Source organism: Meleagris gallopavo, chromosome 12, assembly GCF_905368555.1.
Source record: "Meleagris gallopavo chromosome 12, MGAL_WU_HG_1.1, whole genome shotgun sequence".
NCBI classification, from domain to species: Eukaryota; Metazoa; Chordata; class Aves; order Galliformes; family Phasianidae; genus Meleagris; species Meleagris gallopavo.
Genome location: NC_139415.1, coordinates 1,024,342 through 1,045,621, shown reverse-complemented (window position 1 = coordinate 1,045,621; position 21,280 = coordinate 1,024,342). Strand labels below are relative to the sequence as shown.

Here is a 21,280-nt window from a genome sequence, read left to right as displayed (position 1 = left end):
TCAGACGTACTGACATTTAGAATGGATGCAGAAGGAACATTTAGATCTACTTTGCAATTTTGTTGATGCATAACTCATGCAGAACCCCAGTACCAGATGGAAGCACTGTCCTGCATGCAAGCCATGCAATTCTCAACCAAAGTCTCAGAATATTTACAGCACTTCTTTGCAAAGAGAACTGCGCTGTGGTGTCCAACACTAATTTCTGAAACTTGATGCTTGTTTTAATGGGCTTGAAAACTTCCAGAACTCTTCAGTTCCAGAATTAAGCCTGGTCTGGACTAGGCTGGAGGGGACAGGGAGCAGTATTCCCTTAAGCACGCCAATACATGCTACGTCGTGGTGGCCACTGCAGATGGAAAGAGCCTGCCCTGCAGCTCTGCTGCGAGCATACAAACTGCTGGGCTCAGGAGCACTGCACTGGCTGCTCCAAAAGCATGCCAATATTGGCAGTAAGCTGGGGAGGAGCATCATCTACTAGTTAATATCTGAAAGGTAAAACAGGAAAGGTAAAAAGAAAAAAAGAAAAAAGAAAAAAAAAAAGAAAAAGCAGACCCAGGCAGCCAAAACTATTCATAGATTTGAGACAAAACTGTGTTTTTCTTCTGCCTGAAACGATGGCAAAGACCATCTTTAATAATGAAAGGCTCATTTTAATATTTCTGAAAGTAGGTGCTCTGACCTTAATAGCTAGATTCCCAATACTGACATCGCTTGTAAAATGGAGGAGGAAGGGCTGCACCACTGTCCCTTTTATATGCTTTGTATTGGCTTCTTGATCACATTTTTCCAGCTAAAATCTTCCCCCTGCCCAGTTCAGAAAGGTTTTATCCCAAAAGTCTCTCAATGCTCTGTGCAGTGCTCAAGCTCAGTTACAAAATATTTTGGGATGAATGGTTTACTCAATCTGCTCTGTATTCCCAGGAAGGAAGACTGGAATCCAAAGTCATCATCTCTTGACTCACTAAATAAACAGCAAAATAAAAACCAGCTTTGGTTTGGTCTTAAATATATTTTCTTTCATTTCTCAGAACTGAATGAAAAAAGAAGGTTTTAAAGCTGATTTGCACTGCTTCTGGAACAAAAATGTTTCCCCAGTGCAAACTTAAGGTCAGAGGAGAGAGGGATAAAGCACGTGAAGGAAACCAGGTGCAGGAAGGAAAAGCAACATGAGCAACTGACCGATATGATTAAGACTTACTTGTCCAAGGCCACAGCTTGCTCATAGGAACGTTTTGCATTCTCAATGTCTTCAAGGTTTGTCAGAGCAACTGTACCAAAGGAAAACATACACACAGAAGGTGATGCTTCACAAGGACTTCACTTTTAGGATAATACTCAGTGTCATTTGTTCACAAATACAACTTGTGTCCAATACTTGTTTACTTCAGCCCAAACTTTCCCTCTGAAAAACGTTGATCTCCCAGGCTGGCTACAAACCAGAGCTGGGTAACAGTACTTCATTACCTGCAAGGAGCATATACAGCTCTCCCATCTTGGACTGGAAGTTGATGGCAGCACTGAGGAAGTGGAAAGCAGATGCATACTGCTGCATTGTGAGGTGGACTAAGCCCAAATTGTACAGAATCTTCCAGTCAAAAGGAGCCAGGTAGTTTGCCCGCTTCAAGCAACTGATAGCCTGCAGCAAAGGAAGAAGTGTGCTGCACAGCAGTGCACCCAGAGAGACCTCCTGTCTGCCCCAACAGAGCTCTTGGGTCATACAGGTGAAAGGAGAAAGGAAAGCACACTCACAGCGACGTATTTCTTCTTGCCAAAGAAGCACATCCCAATGTTGTTCCACAAGGGAGGGCTTTCAGGCATGCTGCTGGCCACTGCCCTGTATTTGGAGAGGGCAACCTCATAATCTCCGTGGGCCTGCATCATGCTGCCAGCTGCCAACGTAGCCTTCAGAAGGAGAGAGACCAGCTGTGGGCGTGCGCTTCCCCAAGCACAACAAGAAGGCAAGGGGACAGAGCTCCTGAACTAAAGCCATCTCAAGAGGAGCTCTTCCACATGTTTCCTTCTGGGGGCTGCTGAGACCAACGGTGTGGAGCTCTAGAATCTCTGAGCACAAAGTGAAGTCAGGGCAAGGAGGGACTCAGACCCACTTCTTGTTTTATCCCAATCATAACTGTCTCAGAAACACCACAGTGTGAGAAGTGCTTAGGGTGTGTTCTGGGTTGCAGGGTACCTCTAGAGCCTGAGTCTGTGAGAAGATCTATGCACTCCATTTCATTTCACCAACAAGTACAGACAGAAATAGTTCTGGTGTAACTTAACAGGAGAGTTAAAAAAAAAAAAAAAGAAAAAGCAAGCAAGCAAAGCTAGCCTAGTTCACACTGACTGGATGATACTGCAAATTAATGGAAATATGCATGGAGGGGAAGGCAAGTGATTGCAACACACTATATTTAAACCACACTAAGCTGGCTAAGCGATTTATAATACATCACGGTGACAAGTAAAATTTGTAAGTGTAAAGGTGTTTTCACAATAGCATTTGGCTTGTATTCATGCATCAGCTGTCAACCACACACTTCCATACTATACATTGCTAACGTCCTACAGGAGGAGAACGAGGCACAGAGAAATAAAGTAGCATGTCAAAAAAGGGAAGCACTTTCACAGTCAGGAATGATACCTAGATGCCAAGCTCAGCTTTCCAGACCAGAGCCAAGGAAAAGTCACACCTGTATTCAACTGCTGGAAGCACAGACAGATTAACAGCAGATGGGAAAACACTACAACGGTTCATTTCCACTCCTGATACCTTGTAGTTGCCCTGGTCGTAAGTGAGTGCCTTTCCAAGGTGTTCAAAAGCCTTCTGGTAATCGCCAAGCTGGGAAAAGAAGCAATGATGAGAAGTGCAGCAATAAGGGGTTTAGAAAGAGAACACACTTTCTGGACACCAGAATTCCTGGATCAATTAAAACAAGGACTCAGAAAAGTGAATTTTACAGTGCTTCCAATTATCAAACAAGAACGTGTGTGTGTAGTTAAGTAATGTACAAAATAAATGCTAAAAATGGAATTTGCTGAGCAAGATTCACTGTTCTGAGCAAAACAAAGGTTTCTGCACTGTTTGTGCTCTGACATTTCTATACAGTGAACTCAAGTTGATGTTCCTCTGCTCCTTTACCTCCTCCATAAAACAAATTGTAGCTCTGCAAATCCTCAACACAGTGCCCCCAGGGGCCCCTGGCACTCTTCACATGGAAAGAAGTCTCCCTTCTTTTCCTCTGTGGTGCACTGGTGCTAACCATTGCATGGCTGCTTTTGTAGCAGATTAACTTGCTGGACCACAGCTCCAGCAGCAAGGTAATGACTGTACTTGGAGGATTTATAACAGAATGAGGGCAGCTGCCAAACAGAATTCCTGCTCTGGCTCAGATCCAGGAAATCAATTCCTGTTAGCAGCAAAAGGAAAAAGGAGAACACAGAAAAGCAAACTGTCATGTGAAATACAGAAGTGTGTGCAAGTCAGTTGAGGACAGACAGAAAATAACTCATCATTTTTCAAATAAATAAGTTCATATAATAACTAGTTAACAGTTTTCAGTACCTGCAAGTAAATTAACCCCAGTTTTGTAAGGAGGTCTGTATTTTCTGGAGAAAATCTGTAATACAAAAGCCAGAGAGCTGCACTGTTTATTGGCCTCTCTAGAACAAGGTAAAAACAGAATCACTGTTCTACATTACTCTATGCTACATTACACTAGTAGTACACCAGGAAATTAACTGTTACTATTAAACCCAAATACTACAACAGTTACCACCACAGAGACTTCCTTTGACCAACAGTACATCTAAGCTTCCAAAATGCCTTATGGATGTTAATGGGAAGTGAAGGTAGCTCTGTGAAACAGATCTGGTGGCACAATAAGATAATGTGGTTTCATTAATCTTCACAGATAGCCTGCATCAGTGACCTGGAAATAGAAAATGGGATTTCCCATTGTCCCTCATAAACCATCCTGTAAATCCACTGCCAGCTTCTGGGCCATGTGTGACAGGCAATCCTCAGTGCTTCTGATGGATTCTACATGTTCATCACCAGACTTGCAATTCACCCTGCCATAAGATACCAAGCTATGCACTGCTCAGCACAGCCTTGTGCTACACTGCAATTCATGGTGCTCAGACAGGCACTACTCTGGTACTTAACACATTCCTGATGATACACGCTGCTGTTCAGCACAGCAAGGCTTGAGAGAAACAGATCCTTAGCATTTTCAATTACTGTAAGCAACTCCCAAACCCTCAATGCTAGTTTGAGGTTCAGGCAGCAGTGTTGTGAATGCTTCTAAATGCAGCCCCCCTCCCAGATGGTTTGGATTAAATAAATAGGATGCAAAGAACAACAATAACAAAAAAGTATAAAAGGACACTGTACTTTGTTTGTGTTTTGTTTGTGGCCTTACTTACCTTGCTACCAAATCTTAATAAATCTAATACATACAATCACACAGGTATTTCAGCCTGAGCAAAAGCTGTGCCTGGTGGTGCATACCCAGAGAGCAGCTGCTAACAGCAGGCAAAATGTCATGGGCAGATAAGAAAAGGGAGGGAAGGGGGCACCAAGGTAACTAATATAAAGCTGGTAAGATGCTTAGCAAGGATTATTTACGTAATAAACATTCTAGATTAGTTCAAACGTCTACTCAACCCAACATACTATCAGACAGCAACCAAAAGCAGGTGTGTAAGGAAACAGCATACGCAAACAGCCAGTACAAACTGTAGATCTTCCTCTGGCTTCTGGCGTGCTCCTGCTTTCCTTTAGTGTTCTGCCCACATTTTAAAAGCACTGCTAAATCAGGCACTCAGGAATGCCCTAAAACAAGACAGATCAGTACTGAGAAATGGTGACAGGGTGGGAGAAACTCACCATGTACCAGCCCATCTCCTTTCTGCCTACTCACTCTCCTTCAAACACAAATCACTCCAAGCAAAAACAGCATGTGAAACCCAACAACTGATTTTTGAGAGACAGACAGGGTTAGAGAGACAGCTAGGGTGAAATTTTTTCAGTAGATAAGCCTTTGGGATTTATGAAGTCAGCTTGAAACATGTTTGCTCCCAGGCATTTCTGCCCATTTGTTTTCCACTTTTTCTTGGCAGACCTTCAAACAGCTACCTTCTTCCCTGACACGTTGTCAGCAGGAGGAGGACTACAGCTGAGAGCAAAGACAGCTGAAGAGCTCAGAAAGTGCTTGCTTTGCACAGAGACACTAGAACCCCCATTAACTTTTTAATTGTGCCCTCAATTCAAATCTAGGACACCATCAAATTCCTCCTGACACACAGACAGATAGCAACAAAAAGAAAAAAAAAAAAAGTGTATGTGTGTGTGTGTATATATATAATAATATATATATATATATATATATATATATATATGTATACATTCTTACTCTATTGCTTTCTTATAGACTTCGATGGCTTTCTCAGTCTCCCCCTCCAAGAGGTGAATTTTTCCCAGCATCATGTAAGTCAGATCATGTCTGTTCATCTTCAGGGCATTGTTTAGCTGGTCTCGTGCCTAAACACACAACCACAGAGAATAAAAACATAATCAGTGATTACAGAGCAAAGCAACAGCCCAAGAACAATCCACAGCAGCTAGGGAAAGGGAACAGCTAACACCCCTGAGCTCAGAGAGCCCTGCTAGCAAACTCAACCCAGCTAAGTGTTGAAACAAATTCTGCATCAGGAACCACGTGCTTCCTGGGACAGAAAAAAACAAGTGGCATACTTGGAGCCAAAAGGAGAGGCAGTGACCTCCCCAGGAAGAGAGGACCAGAGTCCCCGTGTTTGAAGTTGGTAAGAGGGAAGCTTCAGATTTGCTAGGTTAATACCTAGGTATGTTACATTTTATTCCTCACTACAACGCTTACTCCAACAGCAAGCACAGATTGCCAAATCAGCCAGAGGAATTAATTACCTCAGCCGAGGGACCAAAACTCCACTTCAAATTCTTTACTGGCTACAAAGCATGAGCAGCACTGCCCACACTCCAGCTAGGCCTCTCTGTGTCTTTTACTCCAGGCTTGGTGCAAAACCAGCTTCAAACGCTGAAATAAATCCTACACGTGGAGGGCAGGGAAAGAGGTGTCTGCTTCACCTCCAACACACCAACTCCATAAGTCACTGAATCCTGCCAGAGATACGGGGCAGCAAGTGCTCCTTCAGATCAAAGAAACTCTGCATAAGATGCAGCAGTTTGAGCAATATGCTGGTGAAGAAGCTGGGGTCTCAACCATCACACTTGTCTTGCTTCCAGAAGATGAAACTGGTCACAAAACAAGCAGCGTTTACCACTCTGGTTTTAAAAGGCTCTGAAACAGAGGCAGCTCTGTGTGGAGCACTGCTGGTTTTCCATGTGGTTTGAAGCAGCTCTTTGAGGTTCCTTGAACATTCTCTTTAAAAACACAAACACTCTCTGAAAAGCCCTACTTCAGAAAATGCCTCCTGACCAGCTACAAGGCTAAGCTCAGGTTCGCTCTCATCCAAGCTCACAGTTTTTCAGCTGACTCAGTAATTCAACACACAGACAAGAACAGACACAGCTCACGATCTTTTGATTCCAGAGATGAACACTGAAGCAAAACACTTCCTTGACACCAATAGTTGCAAAGGATCCACCTGAAACTACCAGAGTGACACTTCTGGAAGCCCTGTCTGCCATTTGTCAGGTAGGTAAGACAAGAACTTGCATTACCTTGTTGAAATGTTTCAGGTACATGTAGCACACACCCACGTTGTGGCTGATCTCCTGTACAAAACAACACAAAACCAAATCAGGATGAGGTTTGAGATGCACACTACATAACCTACCTCTGACAACAGTCATCAGCCACTCGGACAGGGAGACCTCTGTACCTACCCACAAACTTGCTTTGTTGTTCAAATAAACCTATGAAATCAAGCTGCTTCAGGAACCTACAGAGCTTACATGTGATGGCACACGCAAGTCTACAGCCCACTGAGACTGGAGCACAGAGTGATGGAGGTCTCTTTGGAGAACACTTTGGAGAACAAGGAGGAAAGGCTGCTTTCTGACTCAGTTCCCAGTGAGATCTGTGAAGCTGACACCTGCTGCCCTTATAGGTGGCTCCTCACCTACCTGTACACTCACAGAATCTGCAAACACTGCATTCAGCTGAACAAATGAGCTTTAAGGTCCCTTCCAACCCAAGAAACAGAAGTCAAGGAGCAGAAGGGCAGGATCTCAGGCAGTTTAAACATGTTTGCAGCAACACAGTTGAAAGATCACTTTGGCATCTTAAACACGCTGGTGACACTTCAGGGAACCATCACGCCTCTAATTCATTGCCAGCAGTGTAACTGCCAAGCTACTTGTCATCTTCCTCAGCCTGGCACATCCTGGGGAGCTGAAAAGCAGGTCCACAATTCCTGTTTCTATTCTGGTAAGCCTCATCAGTTTAGACAGACTTGACCTTTGATAGGAAACTCTCTTATTTACCCATTAACCCCCTCAGAATACTTTCCTCAGTGCAGTCTCTCCATCTGCAGAGAAAAGTAATGAATCAAAGATCTGCTCCTCGTTACCGCAGCTTGTAGAACAGAACAGCACAAGGGAAGAGCACAGGCTGGCCCTACTGCCAGTACTGAGCCAGCTGCAGGCAATAACTGATCAAAACTCCCACTGAAGGCTGCCTGCTGCAGCTGTGAATAAAGCAATAGCCATGCCAAGCACATACTACAGGCAGCCAGGCCAGCTAAGAGAACACAGACTTCACAGAAAATCCATGGCAAGGTTTTCAAGTTGACTGGCACAGGACGAGTTGACAAGAAGAATAATACCAAGTGTATCTTTGTAGCAAGTCTCAGTTGCAGACCTACTGAGCACCAAAAGCAGAGCTAGAGTCAGTGAGAGTCTGATGTCTTAAGAACATCACACGTCGCAAGTCTGTCTTAGAAACAACACTTCTGCAGGCAAAAGAGTCACCTGCAAAAGGCTGTCCACAACTAACTGAAAGCCATGTCCTCTCTCTTACCACCTGTCACACACTTCCCTCTGCAATGTTCTTCCTTCATGTTTTTTTCCTCCTGAAAGAGCCAATTTAATTATTGCTCCTGTAGTTATCAACCTACATTTTTTTCAAAGCAGGTAATGCTTGGTAGATAAGAAGCAACTCTTAGCTAATTTAAGGGTAATCTTTTTCATTTTTTGCATTATGAAAGGATTCCCAATTACTAAAGTAAGTTTTAATGATAACTGAGTGTTTAATGTTAACAGAGGGAAGCATTTTCCATACCTTCCTTAAGGTAATTTAGCTCTTTATACTATAAATGGCTATGTTAATACTGATAGCAAGGTTCAAACATGTTGCTTGATCATCTGTTTGTGCTCCAGGACAAGGTGTGGGATGTGTAGGTTGAAATCTGCAGGCTGAAACCCTCAAACCAGAGGGTGCAGAGCCTCAGTGCTCAAGAGCCCATGCTAAAAGGTGATGCCTCTTGGCCCTGCAGCTCCTCCTCTGCTCACACTGCAGGCAACATCAGCTTATTTCTGCCTGGAATGCATCCACAGCTGTTTTCAGAAAAATGGAGAACCATCTGCATTGTGCAGTAATCTGCAAAGCAACAAAACACTCACCCAGTCCTTTTCATCAAGTTTAGCTGCTTCGTTGTACACTTCAATGGCAGCCTTGTGTTTCCCCAGAAGAAACCTGTGAAAGCAATTCCATTTTTACTTTTTTCTTGCTTTGAAACCCTGCTGTGTGGCCACTGTCACCTCTGCCACTGAGAAATGATGCTATTTGCTAGTTCTCCAGAGACTGGAGTGAGAAACCCTGAGAAGTTTGTAATCTGAGCAATAAGTCAGCACTGCTCCCTTTCAGAGCCAAGGTCACCCATTCCGCGCTCCGTTACGTGACTGGAGATGCAAGGAATGAATCCACAAACTCCGTCATCTGCCTTTGTCTCAAAGGGAAAACACAGGTGATCAAAAGCAAACAGGACACTCAGAGACAGACAGGGGTCTGCAGGGCAAGTTTACACAGCTCCAGGCAGCACCTTTAGCTCTGGATCTGGAAATTGGTGTGCTATTTATCTTGCTTAAAGCACAAATGAAAAAAAAATAAAATAAAATACAACAATAGCAGCCAGGCAGATAACAGAGATTGTGCTTTAAAGGGTGGCCCACGCTTCTGGAAAGCAACTCAAGTGTTGATGAGGAGGAAGCATGCTTGGAATTAAGCAGCCAGGGATTCTGCTTGATGCCTGGGAGAAAAACAAAGCGTGGAAGGTCCGGGGTGGCACATCAAAGTGAAACAATCAAACACCACTCACAGCGATCGTGCCACCTGCTTGAGGTTGTCAGCACTTCGAGGGTTCAGAATGGAACATGTCTGAAACAGTTCAAGAGATTCTTGAATTTTCCCCTCCAAGCGAAATATCAAAGCTGTAAGAAAATATATACCAGGCAAATTAGTCCATATCTGCAGGAAAAGTGTCTCTGACAGCAGGGAAAGAACAGAGAGTACAGATACATTATAACAATGCCCATTTGGTCCTTCCCCTTCTCGCAGCAACTGGAGGCAGAAGGAAAATGCACACATAGGACTCATGCTTGCTTGGAAACATTTCTGTTCTTTATGGCTTAGGCATCTCACAACCCTGGCCAACTGTTCATTAAGATGCAGTCTGGATCACTCTCCTCCTAATTCTACAGGCTGCAATATGTCCTTGGCCAAAAATTCTCCGTTTTCTCCCATCCCAGGCAACTGCTGAGATGACACACAGCCCTCTGAACTGCAAGGCCAAGTTCTGGGGACACCTCTTAGAGGACAGAGGGTGGACAGGAAGTGGAAGATACTCACAGAGTAAGATGAGTCACCCAAGGCACATCGCTTTAAAGGAAACAAACGTCTGTAGCACATTTCACAGCACACAACAGAACACAACCCAATGGAAGAGCAGTGCATCGATGGCCAAGAGCCCACAGCCCAAGGAGGAACTGATGACAAACTCACCAATGCAGAGAAAACAGAAAATCTAGTCTGTCCATTACAAAAAGGGCCAGACGTATTTACACAGGAATTTTATAATTGTTTCTTTCATTTGTCCACAAGTGCTCTCTCTATCTTGTACCAAAAGTAACTGGCTTTAGCCAAAGGAAGCCTTTCAGAGGCCTCATGTGCCGTACCTTGAACATAGACAGCATATTCACACCTCCCATGGGACTCCTGGAGCTGCTCTTTGATGACAGCCTGAAACAAAGAAGTACAAACGTATATGGCAAATGTAACCTCAGTCTCTGAAACACTGATAAATCTAATTTTATGCTCGGAAAAGGCAGCTAGTTTTTGCAATATATTGTAAGAAAACAGTACAAAATTGGTAAACTTTCAACATTTTAACAAAGCTAGTGAAAGGGATTTTGTTTCAGTTGCAGAAACTGCAACCACACAAATAACAAAGACACAGGACTGTGTTTGGGACAACAGGAGTGCACGTAAGAGCACAAACTGGTCAATGCTTGAGAAGAGCACAGTGCCAAGAACACTGCAGGCCTGGCAGTATTTGTCTGCTCATTCCTACTGCTAAAGATAATTACATATCACCTGGGGAAAACGCTGCAAGAAATCTATGAAGCATCCTCTGCTGATAACAGCATCTACTCTAGGCCCTTTGGGAAGAAGTAAATTGAACTGGAGCAACTGTAGCTGAATTAATGGAAGCTGAATGAACTAACGAAGAGAGCATGGGAAAAGAAAGAAAGAAAACTGATGAAAATGTAAATCCTTGTTGTCTGCATCTGAAGCTGACAGTTTAGGTGTAGTCTGGCTCTATTCCACAGTCACACATGACCTGAAATTGTAAAGAAGCCCCAAAAAAGGGATTTCTGGAAGGATGCAAACTGGGACCATGAAGCAAACACACTGCTGCTGCTCTCTGAGCCTCCTCTCTGAGCTCCAGTGTAGAAGAGACAAAGGGGGAAAGGATTCCTGGGCTAAGAATAACCCGCTGCTCATCTGGCACTTCTGCCAAGAGCGTTCTCTGTACCTCCATCCCCTGCCTCTGAAAACAAGAAGGGAAATTGAACCTCAAACGCAGCACATAGAAGGAAAGCAGGGTGAAAGCAAGGAGAGTTATTATTGAGCAGCCTCCCTCATAAAAAAAAAAAAAATTAAACAGAGGAAGGAAAAGAAAGAAGCTGCCAGGACTGCTTTTCCCCTGGGGTAGGCACCTACCCATCTCCTAGCCAGAGCCCTCCACATGCCTGCACTTGGGTCTTCACCAAGCACTTTGCTATCAGACACTCGGTTGGACACAAGCAAGCATCTCCTGAATCCAGTCTCTCAGAGCACAAATCCAGTCTCTCAGAGCAAGAGAGGGCAATAGAGAGCTACCTTTTAGAGGGAGCTGATTAATTCTTCAAACCCTAAAAATCCCACAGCAAAAGGCCTGAAGCTGAGAAGGATGATCTGTAATCCCAGTGTTTCCTCCCAAGTTTATTTAACTGGCTGTCAGAATTCAGATGCATTGGCAGGAGACCAACCAGCATGAGTGATTTTAATTAATTAAAAGCATCTGGTAATTTTAATAATCCTTCCCTCACACATAACAGAAGATTTCTGTTATAAAAAATACAGCTAGGGGGAAGAGGCAGAACTGAGGCTGTGAGCAGAACATGCTGTTTATCAGCTTTGCACGCGAAGCTGAGTGATGATGACTGCTTAGCAGGGCCGGTCCCCACACTCCAACGTCACCCTACAAATCCCTGTTCCTGACTGCACTGCAATAGCAAGCGGTGCTGCAGTCCTCACCCTGGAGGATATCTGCTTTGCATCTTGCTGGGCAGCAGAATCAAACAGTCTGTTATCAATCTGCCGCTGTAATAAGCAGCAAAAGAAGTTTGTCAAGAAGTTTGGCAACACCAGAGCAGATGGAGTGGCACTGTAGGGGTTAAAAGCAACTCAACCCTTTAGATTTTGGGGAGATGATGTTAGCAAACAAACACTATTTCCTAGGTGTTTTACATCACTGGCAAATAGGGGAGTTAGAGATGATGCCTCTGAAAGCAGTGAATGGAAAAAAGGGGCCAAGATCACTCATTTCCTACCCGAGTCTTAAAAGAAAACAAATAGACTTGAGTGAATGCCCAAACTGTTTTGAAGTTGTAAGTTTACAGCAACGTCAGGCACTGGAGATGACAATACTTTTTCAGTTATTGAAGATATTAGCCCCGAGCATGTATAAAAGCACCTGGGGCCTCCTGCTCAGATCTGCGACCCACAGAACAGCAGCGAGAGCTGGAGGCCCCAGAGGGCAGCTCAGCCCATCCAAGAGCAGACTGCCTTTGGGACACAGCCACCTCTGAAGAGTGCAGAAGGATCCAGCATCTTCTTAACTTCTCTGGGACAAATCCAGGCCTCTGAGCACGCATTCATCGTGTCTGGGCAGAAGGATGGAAGGTGATTTAGCTAGCTATGGTCTGGTGCCAAAACTTCCATTTTTCCCCATATTTTGCTTCCTTTGGTGACTGATGGAGACTTGGAGAAGGCAGTGTTCCCTTTGGAGCATCCACATAGCTATTTTCCCTGCTCCCCTGAGCTGTACACTTTTTTTGCGCACCACACGCCTACATCCCATCGTGGCAACAGTACACATACAAAACAGGCTACCAAAAAGAAACAGAAAAGGACAGTAACTTTCTATTTAGATTACCAATCCAGCTTTTGTTTACACCTATTTAAACAAAGATCTGAGAGGAAATGGCTCTGCTGATGATACAGCCCTCCAGCTTCATTAATTAAGCTAAATGCATTTCTTCTGGCCTACCACTTTCTTAAGCACCCCTAAGAGCTTTCCAACAGAGAGAGAGACAAGTCCTGGCCAATCCTAGTGTTTCAGAAGGAAAAAAGTACTTTCAGATCTACTTTGCATATTATGAAAACAAGCAGACAACTCCTACAGCCCTCCTCCCACCCACTGGCACATCACCTTCAATGCCTTGTGTTCTTGTCAGGAAAACACAACATTTAATCAACTCACCATTTCCGTAGCCCATTTATTGTTACAATCCCAAATCAAACTCCTTTCAAGCTACACACTAAACCCAGGAGAAATCAAAGGGTGTGGTGCTGTACCATGCAGAATGGAAGAATTTCATTCTAGGATAGCCAAGATGTACTTTAGAGTTGGTAGAAATGTTTTACCCAATTGAAGTGCTTTTCATAGCAGCTCTGTAGCACCTTTGAGAGACCTGCACTACAGAACTGCCTTATAATCAGTTTGGAAGACACCACTCACCTCCTGGAACAAGGAAAGTTTGCAGATCTTTCATTCTTACCACTTCCAAACCTATCATCAACAGCTCATGGACAGTTCAAGAGAAATACACGTACGAATTCTGAACACAGCTGAAGAATTAAGAAAATTAAAGCCTTGTCTTAGCTGTTTCTCTCTTAGTCCAAGAGAAGTAAGGAGAGGGGGTGGTTAGGACAGCCTTAGTTCAAACTACGGATGTTATTTTGACAACATACAGATTAATGGGAAAGGAGAGGACCCTAGGGCCCTTTGTTGGCTCACCAAGTGACCTGGGACAGCCATCACAGCACAGCTGGCTCTGTCCTGGCATGAAAACTGCAGTTTCCTAACAGCAGTAAAAATCCTTTCCAGTGCAAAGTCTCAGAAGCAACTCCTACCTTGCACTCGTCGTACTCTCTGTGAACGTACAGCAGATAAATGAACCAGTTCCTCCTCTCTAGCATGGGTATCTCCGGCACTGCAGGGACAATATTAGCAGAACACACAAAATCAGATTAATCAGCAGAGAATGAGAGCAATTCTGAACTGCCTGGTCTGCAAGCACAACGCAACTAATTTGAAAACAGCAATTGCACCCGTCAGCACAATCAATATCCTGACCCAAAGCCTGCAGTCTGGACATACAACCAGTGCCCAGCTGCATTCCATTTCTCAAAGTGATGGGTAAAATGCACTGCATGAGACAGGGACACTACATCAGGCCCCTCAGCTGAAAACAAAGACCTACCACCTCTAAAGGCTCAAGGCATTCACTCCTCCTGGGGCAGCTATGGGAGCCAATTGCACCAAGCAGCAGCACATCGACTACATTTCAATTTATCACTCACGCTGATTTGATGAGATTGGTTCCAAACCTGTACACAAGCAGCACCTTGAGGGGTATGAGTTAGATTGGTACTTTGGAGCTGAGGCTGAAGAACCAAGCTTCTTCAAAATCAATTTCTAGGAGAGAAGGAAACTGGCAACACACACAAGAAGAGATGTTGGAGATGCTGCCATTCACAAGGCGTGAGTAACTGAGAGGTCAAACTCAGTTCTCTGAAACTGTGAAGTGACTACGAAGCATCACAGTTCTGAGGCAGCTGAGGCTACTGGCAGAAAGATGCACCTGATGCAGTGGAATAGCATAACCCTCACTCCAGTATTTCAGCCAAAAGGAGCTTGCAGCAGTCATTATGGCCAACCACGGGCGGATGTTGCTTAGTAGTAGTTACATTGGGTTTAGAAGCTTAACACACTGCTGTGCATTTCATCAAGGCTCGGAATGTATTGCTTCTTACTCGCTTTTACAGCTCAGATGCTGGTAGCTGCAAGGTAACCATAGCAACTGGCAAAAAAAGCTCGGTGTTTGCAAGTCAATATTATGACACCAGTGCAGAAGGCAACATGAGGCAAAGATGGCTGCAGGAGCTGTGGCCACAGGGCTGGCGATGCCATGCAGGGCCACCCGACCCCAGCAGCACACAGACCCATAGCGCTGTGCCAGGAGCTGCAGGCTGAGCTCCCAGCAGCTCAGAGCAGGAGGTGGCATTTCCAAAGGCTCCCAGTGCCCACTGCCTGCCTGCAGCACAGCTCCGGATCCTCCTGGCACCACGTGGTTCCAACCATGGAAGCACACAGAACCTGCTCCGACCCCCCTCTGTAAGCACGGATTTCAAAGGAGCTCTATTTAATTGTCAAGATTTTGATTCAAGTCAAAATTAAAGTACGCTTTATCCATTTGCACCTATAATCACAGCTTAAAATTACAACATCCTCTATCACTACAACAAAATCTGTTTTAAATGGAGAACATTCAAAGGCCCTCCAGACATACATACCCTGTTAGTCTCCAGCCTGATACCTGGCATAGCTCAGGTCTTGCCGAGAAGTTAAAAAGAAACAGAGAGCCCCATTAACTCTTGCAATAGACAGAAAACCCAGAGGGCCCAGGCCTACTCCCCAGCACCCACAGCACAGACAGGCAGAGCCACAGAGCTGCTTTCTGTCCTTGTCATCCCTTTTTGCTACTGTCCTGCTGCTGAGAAACAATGCAGAAATGGAAAGAAAAGGATAAAACGGGCACGGACATTTCACAGATACCACCTGCAGAGCCCAGCTGAGGAGCTGTGCTGGAGGTACACCAAGAGAAAGCAAAAAGCACCATGAGATGCAGAAGCGAACGGCATCTGCAGAGATCAAACAGTTCTGCTTCCCCCGGCAATTCGCTGTCTCCAAGGACAACCACGTGGAGCTGGGAAAACATACAGAGTTTTTCCTCTCGTAAAACTCATTTGGAAATAGCAACACACCTGACTGAGAATACATCAGCCTCCTTCTTTCTTTTTCCCTAGGACACATTGGAAAAAAAAAAAAAAAAAAGAGAGACAAAAAATTCCAATATCTTCTAAAAAGGTGCCTACATTAGTCTGTAGATACAAGTAATCTGAAGGTTGAGTCCCTGAGCCTATTTAGAGAAGAAAACAGCAATGCTTTGACCCTTTCACTGAAGAAACCTAAGAGAAACAGAAACCTGGTGTGAATGCCACAGCGGACACACAAGAGTGGAAGGACAAAAACTGTGAGGAAATTGAGAAATGACTCAACATTAGAACTCGTCTCATCCCCCCAGAAGGGGCTGTGAGCAGCAAAGGTCTGGTAGCTGGGCTTTGTATTCTTTTCAGAGGTGCAAAGAATTAATGCCATTTGTTCACAGATCTCTGCAGAGCCACAGCCAGCTTAATCTGAATTCCTGTTGCTCCACAAAAGCAATGAAATGCTTCTGTTTCATTTATCTCCATCACCTTTGCCCCCCCAGCCAGGAGACAAGGACTGTCCCACCACAAAGGGTCACTGCGTTCTCTGAGGACAGTCCCCCACTACTTGGGAGGAAGAGAAGACGACATCCTGTGCCTTTCTGAAAGGACCCAATCCAACCTTTGCTGGTCCTACTGTCTATGCGTTTTTTCAAGTTGAACAGTTACCCATAAAACACCTCCAAACAACACCAGGTGACACACATCACACAGCTGCAGCATCCCCAGAGCAGCACAAGGCCAGGCAGCAGCAGCAGAAGAGAAAGACATAGAGGCAGCACCCCTCAGTCTCCCAGCAGGGATGACGGGGAACAGTGGCTGCTCTGCAGGGCATGCAACCATTTGCAATCTTACTCTAATTGGACACTGGAACACAAACAGCCACTTAGAAGCTTTCTGAGCAGAGAGAGGACGGAGCTTGGACTCAAGCAGGAGGAGCTGAGTGTGCTCATCACATCCCTCAGGCTGTCTGCAAAGCAATTTTCCATCTCTTCCAATATATGGACCTTCAGACCTTCCTCATGAGTAACTGCTGCAGAGCACATGGAAGCATACTATTCTTTGCCACCTCTTACATAGCTCTGGTCCAGCAGGAACTACAGGATAGGAAAGCAGTGGTTCAGACCATTTTCTGAATATTAATCTGCTCTCAGGCCAGACAAAAACAACACAATAATCCAAGAAGTTAGTAACAATACTGAGAAGGATTTATAACTTATGTAATTACCTTCTGGCCTCCGTTTTCTGGTATTACAACAGCCTAGTCTCATTAAGCAATGATGACAGGGAGCCAGGCACCAAACACAACTAAATACCTCAGTGAAGGGATGTGCCAGCTCCTCTGCAGTGTTTTGACTGAGAATCCATCTGATCCCCCCTCTCTCAGTGGCCAGTGATTGATTGCACAACCCACTTCCAACAACGTGATTTTTCTTTCTGACAGGACAGCCTTAAGGAAGTTGCTGGAGCGGAAACCCCGACAGAACCGGGGGAAGATCATCAGGTTTGTATCAGTGCTGCGCTATCATCACCCTTCACTCGATTCATCCTGTTATGGATTTTCTCAAGGGACTGGAAAGAAATCAAATCGGAGTTATTCTCTCTTGCGAGAACCCCCCTATGAAATGGTACCTTGATATTGGGTAATTATAGCTTAGATATGAACAATCAAAGAGAGGTCTTCGGATTTAATGAAAGGCTTTGAAATCGTTGTAGTGTAGAGAGGGGGTAAAAGCTCAAGCAAAGAAATCCGTAGGAGATTCTTACTGCATTCCAGGGGGAAGGGACTGCTGCCCTGCCAAAATGCATAATAACCTACTGCCCACACAACACACGGAGCAAGGAGAGGGCAGGAGAACTTCAGAAAAGTGATTTTAAGAAGTATTTGGTTACACACTAGCCACATGTATCACTGTCTGGATAGAGCGCAGTCAGCACTAGAGACCTGGGTAAGACCGCCCTACTCTGGGTCCTGACTGCCACTCCCAAAACCTACAGGCTGTGAAGCCAAACCCTCCAGCCTTGAGAAAGCACACAGCTACTTTCAAACCAAATAAGCACAGATGCAACGCCCCACGTCTCTTACTAATGTAGCATTTTGCTATTAGCAGGAAAAAAATGTAGTCAAGTGCACCTTGCTCACAGAAAGAAGCTAAGAGGGAAGCTTGGCTGTAGCGAGAGCAGTGTTATCTCCCCTCATCAGAGAGGGCAAGGCTGGCACTAACATCCAAAAGCAGGATTGAGCTCGTTGATTTGAGGTTCATTTCCCATTCTACAGCATCCCTCAACTCCCAGCTCAACTCCTCAACTCCCAGCCTCCTCGAGGCCTTGGCTGACACCATTACCAGGGTTACAGTCACTCTGAGTTTGGGAAGGCTTGCTGCTGGGGATGGCTGTGGTTGCAATCCAAAATGAAGCTCAGTGTTTTCACAACTGTGTTTAATTAAATGCTGATAGGAAGAGAAAGGCAGAGAGGAAACCAGCTGCGCACTTCTCCCTTTTGCCTTGAGCAGCACAGGCTGCCAGTGTGAGGCAAAGGGTGGGAGAGGGTGAAAACTGGTGGGAGAGAGGTGATGAGCATCCGCAAGGAAAAATAATACTAAAATAAAAAGGAACAGCTACTATAAAACAACGCACTGCTGCCATGGAACTGCATTTTCCAAAGTAAGATAGAAATAAGAGAGAAAGGAAGCCCTCACTGAAGGATTTTTCACTTAAGAACAGACTGCTTTGACTGCAGTGAAGCACCCTACAGATTCCTCACTGGGCTGGTGCACGGACACATGCAACGAGAAATCCTCCTCCTCTCTCAGGCACCCAAAGGCTTCAGTTGAGCTCCTGGCGATGGAAAATACATTACAGTTTTGAATTTGAACTAGTACAGGAACACTGCCCTTCCCACGCCCAGCCCAGCCCAGCAGTTTGAAACCAGCATAAATGGAGATCAGATGTACCCAGAGCTCAGGAACGATGAAAATGGCTCAGAAGATCACGGCCCAAGGGCGGCTGTCTGCACCGCGTGGTGCTCGTATGGGAGACTGCAGGTGTCTGTGCACACAAATACCTGCAAAATGCACACGCAGACAGAAACACGGAGAGCCTCCTGCAACCCTCTCCTGGCATCGCCGTGGCCATTCCTGTTGGATCCTCTGTTTTCCTTTTGCAAATTGCTGCCGGAACACCTTTAAATCAAATGACAGACCCGTGCGGTTCCTCGTTATTTACAGTCAGCTGGGGTTAATAAAACTCATCAGACACAATCCCGGTGCTGTCAGGAAAGCCGTAACTCACGGCTGCGATCTGACGGCCGGGTATGAATAGCTTCACGAGGCGCTGCAAAGCAGCAGCGGGGCTGAACAAAAAGGCGACATTTCTGACTCTCCACCTCCCCCTGCAGGAACATCAGCCACAGTCATACGAAGAACTGAAAATTCGGTCTTACAGGTGATTTATACACTAGGAAGAAAAATAAATAAAAGGCATTTCGTGCTGCTCGTTCACACCGCAGCAATCGCAAGGAGTTCCAGCTCCTACTTCCATGCACTTTCTGTTTGGTGACATTTCAAGCTCTGAGACGCTCCAAATAAAATGTTCTTCTTTGCAAAACAACAGCTGCATTGGTTATTCATTACAGGCATCTAACAGTGGGGAAGTTATAGAAGTAAATACGCGTCTGTGGGCTTCCCAGCATCACAACGATGCTGCCAGTGGCAGAAGCAGTGTGGACATGGGGAGATGTCTGTTAGCAGCATGAAGCTGGCGAGGTGCTGCTCTGCTGATGCCTTTGGAGTGGTGGAGAGGAGCCATAAATACATCAGCCTGATCACAAAACAGACAATTCCAACCTGAAACAGCGAGCAACCTTGGGGTGAAATCGAGTAACGCGCACGTACCTCCAAACCAAAACTCACAAAAAGCCTGCTTCCTCTGCACAGATCAGTTCTGACCAGCAGTGCTGACTGCTGAGCAGCAACACACGCTGCAAGCAGAAAAACCAAGGGTCTCAAACAGCTTTTGCCATGTTTGCTTTTAAACTCAAGCTCATCTAGACAGAGAGGTTGATCTGACAACAGGTCTCGTGTCCCTGAGGACTCGGTTCTACACTTGGAGACGCTGAAGGACTCGAACCTTTGGCATAGCTCTCTCCTGTTTTATCCTCTGAAAGGCTTTTATCCTGCTGGGAGCCTTGTGCCAGCATCCCGGGAGGCAAGGAGCAGGCTGCCTTTGGGTGGAGCTTGTCAGTGCTGCTCCTCACCAAGAGAGGCACAGAGCACAGAACAAAATGCCCTATCTGCAGCAGGGGAGGTTGGAGACGTTAGCAAGGACGGGAGAGATTTCCCCTACAAAAGAATTAATGCTGGCTGCAGTTGCTCCCAAAGTAACCTGAATGACCAGCTTCTCATTAACTCCTGTATCAGGAGCAGGGCAGCGATCAGCGCTTTCAGGATTTCCAGCCTAATCCTCCCTCTGGCTTACATATGTGTGCTCTGGCTTTTTCTACCTACAGCGCGAGGTGTTTTGCATGGAAATTGAAACTTAAACTGGTGTAAGGCTTTCATAAGAAGCAGCTTTCCTGATTGAAAGTAAAACAAAATTAAGGCAGGAAGAGCAGCGCAGTGCAGTCCTGACAACCTCTGAAACATCCCACTCAGCAGCCAGCAGAAAATCCTGTCCTCATTTCATCTCTGCAAACGAAGCGTGCTTTACAGCTGGGTGTGTGACAGCACGCTGCTTCCTGCCACAAGAGCCCGCTTCTGAAGGCAGCTTTCCACACACCCTGCCTCAGGATGACGTTCTGATGCGTGTCCCGCAATGAACAATGCCTCGACAGTCGGTTTTCCCTATTGTTTGTCTCGTTTTCAATTACACGTGTGCACCTACAACGACAGGGACACAGGGTGTTTTCACCAGATGCCCTGCCTCAGTAGGATGAATAAATCAGCTAGGTGCTGAATGAAATCAGAAATCACTACACAGGGTGAACGTGCAGTGTTTATACAGCAGGGTTTCTGCAGCACCCGGTACACAGCCTATGTGGGGAACGGGACAGAACCTGGAATAAAGGCTGGGTCTCTTTGTTAAGGCCTGGAGGATGCTTATGAGACACGAAAGCTCGCTGCTGCTGGACAAAGCACCGAGCTGAGCTGCCCAAAGGCAGCCCCACCACAGCACTGCTGTCTCCCCACACTCACAACACACGCGGTGATGCCCCAGACACCGAGGTGTCATGGAGCACACAGCTCATCACCCCACAAAAGCAAGCCCTCCACTGTCTGTATGCCCAAAATTTGATTCACTTTCGACTTTCTTCTCTCACCTCTTGTTGAGGATGAGCATTACAAACACTGTCCTGTGAGTCTTTAATATCTAACACACAGAATACGACACCGAAGCACCTTACAGCATCAGGGAATTCATCTGTGCCAAGATAAACACAACTTCTGGCTCTGTCCTACATGATGGAGGTTTTTATTACTTTAAACTCTCACTGAGCTGCTCCTTTATCAGTGGGTGCCATCACTCCTGTGCAACAGATGATGTCAGAGAGCTGGGCAAAAGCCAGCATGCAGTACCACGACAAAAGACTCAGGTTGCACACACATCAATTTGCCATTCTCGAGCACGATGCACCTCCCACAACTTAGGCATCCGAAAATTAAGGCATCCGAGTTATGGCCTGGGCT

The 21,280-nt window shown here is 45.5% G+C and overlaps 1 protein-coding gene across 1 annotated transcript in view; it reads right to left on the bottom strand.

Annotated features, from left to right (window-relative positions):
* BBS4 (Bardet-Biedl syndrome 4) overlaps window positions 1-21,280 on the bottom strand; it is a 33,709-nt gene that overhangs the window by 5,110 nt on the left and 7,319 nt on the right. The window contains exons 3-13 of the mRNA XM_085233608.1: window positions 13,680-13,759; window positions 10,175-10,238; window positions 9,319-9,430; window positions 8,624-8,696; window positions 6,722-6,775; window positions 5,415-5,542; window positions 3,563-3,617; window positions 2,771-2,839; window positions 1,753-1,905; window positions 1,468-1,639; window positions 1,202-1,271 (exon numbers count right to left, since the gene is read on the bottom strand). Of these exons, the coding sequence (XP_085089734.1) occupies window positions 1,202-1,271; window positions 1,468-1,639; window positions 1,753-1,905; window positions 2,771-2,839; window positions 3,563-3,617; window positions 5,415-5,542; window positions 6,722-6,775; window positions 8,624-8,696; window positions 9,319-9,430; window positions 10,175-10,238; window positions 13,680-13,759 (1,030 nt within the window). The remainder of the gene's footprint in view (window positions 1-1,201; window positions 1,272-1,467; window positions 1,640-1,752; window positions 1,906-2,770; window positions 2,840-3,562; window positions 3,618-5,414; window positions 5,543-6,721; window positions 6,776-8,623; window positions 8,697-9,318; window positions 9,431-10,174; window positions 10,239-13,679; window positions 13,760-21,280) is intronic.